This window comes from Nestor notabilis, unplaced genomic scaffold, assembly GCF_000696875.1.
Source record: "Nestor notabilis isolate BGI_N333 unplaced genomic scaffold, ASM69687v1 scaffold11101, whole genome shotgun sequence".
Taxonomy (NCBI): domain Eukaryota; kingdom Metazoa; phylum Chordata; class Aves; order Psittaciformes; family Psittacidae; genus Nestor; species Nestor notabilis.
In genome coordinates, this window is record NW_009914233.1 from 1 (window position 1) to 7650 (window position 7650).

The 7650-nt window shown below is 44.4% G+C and overlaps 1 protein-coding gene across 1 annotated transcript; it reads left to right on the forward strand.

Moving 5' to 3' along the window:
• Positions 1 to 7: 7 nt before the first annotated feature.
• On the forward strand, positions 8 to 6618 carry LOC104399740 (myosin heavy chain, skeletal muscle-like; the record flags this gene model as incomplete). Its single annotated transcript, XM_010023551.1, has 14 exons — positions 8 to 19; positions 165 to 291; positions 396 to 514; positions 736 to 932; positions 1228 to 1411; positions 1498 to 1663; positions 1836 to 1960; positions 2211 to 2417; positions 2556 to 2759; positions 3826 to 3951; positions 4047 to 4217; positions 5759 to 5863; positions 5944 to 6039; positions 6490 to 6618. Coding segments are annotated over 14 exons (1968 nt in total), but the record flags the coding sequence as incomplete, so codon positions are not given.
• Positions 6619 to 7650: the final 1032 nt, after the last annotated feature.

Consider the following 7650-nt stretch of genomic DNA (forward strand, 5'->3'; position numbering starts at 1 on the left):
GTCCGTCTCCAAAGCCAAGGTACACAAATACATTCCGGATATTTCTGCCCCAACAGAAATCTAGAAAAATTTTCTGAAAAACCTAGAAAACAGGACTTTTTGCAGCTGCTATTATTAAGAGTTTGCATTACAGAACTCCTCCACTTCCATTTGTTTCCACACAGGCAAATCTGGAAAAGATGTGTCGCACACTGGAAGACCAGTTGAGTGAGATTAAGACGAAGGAAGAAGAGCATCAGCGCATGATCAATGACCTCAGTGCTCAAAGAGCTCGTCTACAGACAGAGTCAGGTGAGAGAACTTCCTCTGTGTCCTTGAATAGGAGAGAATCCGAAAAGAGGTTTTTTGGGTCACAAATGACATTGTATATATTTCCTTTCGTTGTGGTTTCCTAGGTGAATACTCACGCCAAGTGGAGGAGAAAGAATCACTGATTTCTCAGCTGTCAAGAGGCAAGCAGGCTTTCACCCAACAGATTGAGGAGCTCAAGAGACACTTAGAGGAAGAGATAAAGGTGAAAAGATATTATCATAGATGTATGAAATCAAAGAATCTACAAGATGAGACAGAGAAAAATAACTACTTTAGTAATGCAGTTCTTTCCAACCTGGAAAGTGTCATCCAGCCCTATGGCCTAGCCATTAATTCTTTTTGCAGTGCCATCAATAGTGGAGATTTTTCAGGATTTTTCCATTGTTGTCACGCTATAACTTTTCCCCACTCTTCTTGCTGCAGGCCAAGAACGCGCTGGCCCATGCCTTGCAGTCTGCTCGCCACGACTGTGACTTGCTCCGGGAACAATATGAGGAGGAGCAGGGAGCCACGGGGGAGCTGCAGCGTGCCCTGTCCAAGGCCAACAGCGAAGTGGCCCAGTGGAGAACCAAATATGAGACAGACGCTATTCAGCGCACAGAGGAACTGGAGGAGGCCAAGTACGTGGCAAGTGGGATGTAGAATGGCTGGAGAACACTGGGACTCTGCAGGGAGATGGGAGTCTCTGAACCAAGGTTAGGATAGGGCAGGAAAAAGAGGCGGGGATGTAGTGTCTTTGAGAAAGAGGGCAGAGAGGGAGAGAGAAAAAGTGTCCTGTGGAAAAATAGACTGGAAGGAAAAATGTCGCCTTTATGACTAGAATGGTTAAGACAGGCTTAATAATCAGTCAGTGCTGGGACACAGCTGTGGCAAACCCTTTACCTCTAACGATGAGCTCTGCTTATCTCCTTCCAGGAAGAAGCTGGCACAGCGCCTGCAGGATGCAGAAGAACATGTGGAAGCTGTCAATGCCAAATGTGCCTCCCTGGAAAAGACAAAGCAGAGGCTGCAGAATGAAGTGGAGGACCTGATGATTGATGTGGAGAGATCAAATGCTGCCTGTGCAGCTCTGGATAAGAAGCAGAAGAACTTTGACAAGGTCTTTTAGGCTCCAGCCTGGGGGATCTTGGACTGAGCATCCCCTCCTGATTGTCACATCCATACTGACACCACGTTTCTCTTCAGATCCTGGCAGAATGGAAGCAGAAGTATGAGGAAACACAGGCTGAGCTGGAAGCCTCCCAGAAGGAGTCTCGCTCTCTCAGCACGGAGCTGTTTAAGATGAAGAATGCCTATGAGGAGTCCTTGGACCACCTGGAAACGCTGAAGCGCGAGAACAAGAACTTGCAGCGTAAGTCCCTGGCCCTCTGCTCCTGGCAGGGCTTTCTCACCACCCACCAGTACCCACCACTTCACATGGCTCTGTGCCTGCAGGTGGGCAAAGATGCCTGTCACCTTGGTGTGTCAGGGCCCTTCCCATTCTGATCTGTGCCCAACCATGCCGTTAGTCCTTGTTCCCACAGAGGAGATTTCTGACCTCACGGAGCAGATTGCAGAGGGAGGAAAAGCGATTCACGAGCTGGAGAAAGTCAAGAAGCAGATTGAGCAGGAACAATCTGAGCTCCAAGCCTCACTGGAGGAAGCCGAGGTACAGCCTTCCGTTCTGAATTGTTCACTTACAACACAGTTTAGCAACCTCAGACAAAATTTATGAAATTACACGCATAGAGAATAATCTATAGGCACAGGAAGCAGGGAATTTTGGACATTATTAAAATCTTCGGATATACAGAAGTCTTTCCTGCATTGTCAAATCTAGTACTATATATTATTCTTCAAGAATAAAATTACTGACATTGGTATTTATATAATTAACAAATATTAACTTTTTTTTTCAGGCATCCTTTGAACATGAAGAGGGCAAGATTCTGCGCCTCCAACTTGAACTCAACCAGGTCAAGGCTGAGATTGACAGGAAGGTAGCAGAGAAAGATGAAGAGATCGACCAGATGAAAAGAAATACCCTCAGAATGGTGGAGTCCTTCACCAATCGCCAGGCTGCTGAGGCACAGAAGAACCTGAGAAATACACAGGGAGTGCTCAAGGTATGGCACAAGGCAAGAGGTGCTCACTGGCTTATGAATCAGCTAAATATTTCCCTGTTGTACAATTCTATCAGATCTATGATGATCTATAAGGAATAGGAAAATATACTTCATAGTCTTTCTTGCCTTTCTCTCCAGGATACTCAGATACACTTGGATGATGCTCTGAGGGCACAGGAGGACCTGAAGGAGCAGGTGGCCATGGTGGAGCACAGAGCAAACCTGCTGCAGTCTGAAATTGAGGAGCTACGAGCGGCTCTGGAGCAGACGGAGCGGTCGAGGAAATTGGCAGAGCAGGAACTGATGGACGCAAGTGAGAGAGTTCAGCTCCTCCATACCCAGGTCAGTGTAAAAATGTATTTAGTATTTATAATTTTTCTGCATACAGATAAAATTACTGAAGACACACGGTAATTTTTACACTGTGGATAAGAAATATTAAGTATGATTTTTCAGTTCCAGAAATTATTTTCACTAGACTACAGAGCAGATACTTTAGAAGGAATAAATTCAGCGAGATATGTGAGGATCTTACCCTACAATTCATTTGAATTTAGCAGGTTTCAGGTTTACTTTTGAGACTGTAATGTCAAACTTACTTTGATCATTAATAAAACAACAATATACTAATACAGTTACTGACATCATTTAACAATGTCATTATAAGTATTTTATATCACCATTTAAAATTTTTACTGCCACAAGATTGCACTGTAATTTTCACATTTGCATAACAAACATTAAATGTGATTTTTCAGTTGCAGAAATTAATTTCACTAGACTACAGTGCAGATACTTTAAAAGTAATCAATTCAGAGAGATATGTGAAATTCCTACCCTACAACTCAGTTAAGTTTTTCAGGTTTACATTTGAGAACGTAAAATCAAAGATTAATCATTTTCAAGACAGGAATACACAAACACAGTTACTGACATCATTTAGCAATGTCATTATAAGTATTCTATTTCACCATTTAAAATTTTTACTGCCACAAGATTGAAAACTGTAAGGAAATATTACATCTTGTATCTTTATAAGTCTTTATAATTCCTTCTCTAATGACTGAAAAACTGTGAGGAAAGACTTTATGGAGCATGTTCTTGAAATAAGGAAGTACAACATGGCTGAGAAACAGCTGCCAACTATTACATCTTGTATCTTTATAAGTCTTTATAATTCCTTCTCTAATGACTGAAAAACTGTGAGGAAAGACTTTATGGAGCATGTTCTTGAAATAAGGAAGTACAACATGGCTGAGAAACTAACAGCTACCACTGTAGCTCCTATAGTACACAATCCCATGTGACCTAGCACAATTTACATTGAAAAACAATATTTGTGCAATATTCTCAATATAATACCACAAGGTAATAAAAAGAAAATTGTCATGTTGATGCTGTTCAACAGAACACCAGCTTGATCAACACCAAGAAGAAGCTGGAAACAGACATCGCTCAAATTCAGGGTGAGATGGAGTATACCATCCACGAAGCCCGCAATGCTGAAGAGAAGGCCAAGAAGGCCATCACAGATGTGAGTCAGGGGCTCCTTTCACTGCTGATGGTGGATGTATTCTCCCCCAGAATGTCTCCAGCCCCAAAATGGCTTTGACCCTTTGCTCTCATCAGGCGGCCATGATGGCAGAAGAGCTGAAGAAGGAGCAGGACACCAGCTCCCACCTGGAGAGGATGAAGAAGAACCTGGACCAGATGGTGAAGAACATGCAGCACCGTCTGGATGAGGCTGAGCAGTTGGCACTGAAGGGTGGAAAGAAGCAACTCCAGAAACTAGAGGCGAGGGTATGGTGAAGACTCAGGTAGACTAAGATCAAATTCCTGAGTGGGCCCTTGATTGCTGGAACTTCTTAGGAAGGTTACAACAGGGATAATCCCAGGTACCTCCAGAAGGCTTGATGAGAGTTAGATTGAGTAGTCAAACACTGCATTGTGGGTGAGGAACTTAAGAACAACTTCAGAAATACTGAGTGGGCAAAAAATGGCAGATAAACATCAGGGTAGACATATAGGCAAAAATAACTTTAAAAACACATAACATGGATGAACTTGGATCTGGCAATTGCAGCTCAGCCAGGAGAGCCTCAGAAACTTTTTGTTCAATGTACAGTAGAAACAAAACTAGAAAAGAGAAAAAAAAATTGGCTTCAATAGGAAAGGCAGAAAACAAGACAGAGAGCATCACTTGCCACTATATTAAATATATAATGTGCAGTCCTGGTATCTGCAACTCAAGGACCTGACAGTTAGAGAAGCATCCAGGGAATGGCAGCTGAGTTGAGCCTTATGAGGAGAGACAAACAAGGCTAGGACTCTTCTGTTTGGAGATGAGATGTCTGAGGGGGATGCCATGAGAGTTTACAGAATCCTGTCACCAGGGACTAAGATGTATTCTGAATGGTTATTCACCAAAATGCACAATATGAGAAGTAAGGACACATGATGCAGATTGGGACATCCTCACCTGGAGATCAGTTTAAGATAAATAAAAGGAAGTATTTTACAGAGTGGGCAGTGAAACTCTGGAACCTGCTGCATGGGAGGCTGCGGAGAAAGTGGGTAGAAGGTTCAAAAGGGATTAGAAATCAGCAGGTTTATAGACATACTTAAGGGAACAGACATAGATATGCCACCTTACACCACCAATCTAATGACTGTGGAAGCCATGGAAGCATGAGGAGAGTAGATAGCAGCCAGGTTTCCAGGCTGTCCCTCAATAGTCCCCCTGCTGCCACTATCAGAGGCAGAGCATTGGGCTACATGGACCATTTGCCTGACCTGCCTGTTGCGCTCCTTAACTGTTCCAAAATATAGCACAACTGACTGGAAATTAGGTGCTCTTGGCTTTGAAAGGAATACCCATACAGAAGTAAAAACTTTGATGTCCAAGTTTGACTCATATACACTGCAGAAGACGCATGGAGCTATAGGAGCTTGTTAAGGACTATTCATGAGGATGAGCTGGGCTCAAAAGATTACAAATTAAACAGATTTTCCCCATTTACCTGGTGAACATTGACTCTTCCCTGTTTCAGTTTCCTCTTCTCTGACAGATTCAAGCCTAATTTTGATTATAAATGTCCCAGGTGTGCACAGCTAAGTTCCTTCTATAAATAACTATGGAGTCACACACTATGTCACTACTAATATAGAATGGTGAGCAGTTTTTAGCTAGTCTAGCCCCAAGGAGCAGCTGCAGAAAGCTGCCCTGCACTGCCGCTTTTTCTGCAGACTTAGTCCACAGAACCTTGGTTCCCAGGTTCCTACAGCAGGATCAGCAACCGTTCCTGGCAGCTTGCTGTCTTCACCATGATACTGTGTTTCAGGTCAGTGAGTTAGCAAACGAGCTTGATGCTGAGCAGAAACAAGGAACTGAGTCACTGAAAAGTGCTCGCAAGTATGAACGAAGGCTGAAGGAGCTCACTTACCAGGTACTTCAAATCCTTTGGCACCCTTATGTGCATCACTTCTGTCTGTCTTCCAAAGCCAACATGGTTTCCACTTCCCACAGTCTGAAGAGGATAAGAAAAATATTCTCCGGCTCCAGGACCTGGTGGACAAACTGCAGTTAAAAGTGAAAGCATACAAGAAACAGGCTGAGGAAGCTGTGAGTGCCAGACTCTTCTTAAATCTGTGGGGGCTCTGGGTGGAGATTTCCAAAAGGTCTGGGCTCCCAATTTCATTCAAATAATTGAATACCCAGTTTGACAGGGCAGCTATGGCCCTGCCTTTGAATAGTCCTCACCTCATAAAAACTTACAGCTCACAACTGAGCAGGCACAGCTGTAATGGCCCTGGAGCTGTTGCACTTTTGGAGCTACACTAGCCAACTTTCCCATCTGGAACCGATCAGAACTAATTGTTCCGACCCCAGCTGAGTGCTCATGTTGTTGACAGCACCAGATAGAAATGCACAGGTGCTGGCAATGCAGGGATGTACCTTTGATGCAAACTAGTAGGGGATGTTACCATGGTGCTGCCATAGGGTGTTCAGTTAATAGTAACAGGGCAATGTCACTTTGTGTCCATGACACTGACAACACTGCATGACTTCCAGGAAGAACAGGTAAATGCTGTTCTCGCACGATACCGCAAGACCCAGCACGAGCTGGAAGGGGCTGAAGAAAGAGCTGATATTGCTGAATGTCAGGTTAACAAGTTGCGAGCCAAAAGTCGTGAAGGACAGGTGAGTTGGAGGGCTGCAGAGGAGGGCCACAAAGAACTCTGACCAAACACCTGGCAGCCACAGCTCTACTCCTCCCACTCTTGCACTACTTTCCTCATAAAAGAAAGCCAGAAATGGGCTCTTATTCAAAACCAGTGTGGTTTGACAGTTCTTTTGGTGCCTCCCAAGAAACTGACCACATATGATCGACTCTAAGAGTCCAGGACTTTTCAGCACAATTGGGAGATACTGGTTTTTTGCCAGTAATATAGCAGAACATTTGCAACAGCCACACGCTATGATGTAACCCCACCAATGATCCATTTGCTCAAATAATCTCTACATTATCTTCTTTTTTTTTTTTTTTTGTTTTTAGAAATCAGAGAAATGATGTCCCTGACCAGAGCTGCAGCAGGCTCTGTGCTGACTTCTGTGTATCTAACCATTGACCTGGTCATATTTAACCAATCCTAAATAGAAGGTGTGGGAAATAAAAATAAACCTTGGTGATGCATCAATTTATTGAGATTGACAGTGTTTGTGAATGGATGTAGGAGGTATGTCAGTGGTTCCCAAAGTCCAAGGTATGTCTTATGCAGGGAGAAGGATTCCCAGGGCAATGGGAACACATTCCTCAGTTGTTCTCCACAGTTTCAACTTTCATATTTGAGAGAAGCTAAGAGTTAAATCAGGAAAATACAGATCTCTCCACGATAGCTGTGACTTGAACTGCCCGGTTCTTCTGCCCTTGCCGTCCATGGAGAGAGTGTCTCCTCCAGACAGCCCATGTGTGTGAAGATCTGCCACGAGTGGAAGGAACGGCTGGGGATGAGCAGCCTAGACTGCCTGCGTGTGTGCTGTGTTGTCCCTGTGGAAGGGAGGGAAGAGGGCATCCACTCCGGACACTGTGTGCGGGGATCTGCTCCATGAAGGGCAGGGGGGAATCTGGGGAGGAATCTGCTCCATGCAGGAGAGTGTGGAGGGGCTCTGATCCACGTGGGGAGGGGGTGAACCCGTTCAGCCCCTCCGTCCCTCAGCACCCGCCGCCCCTGG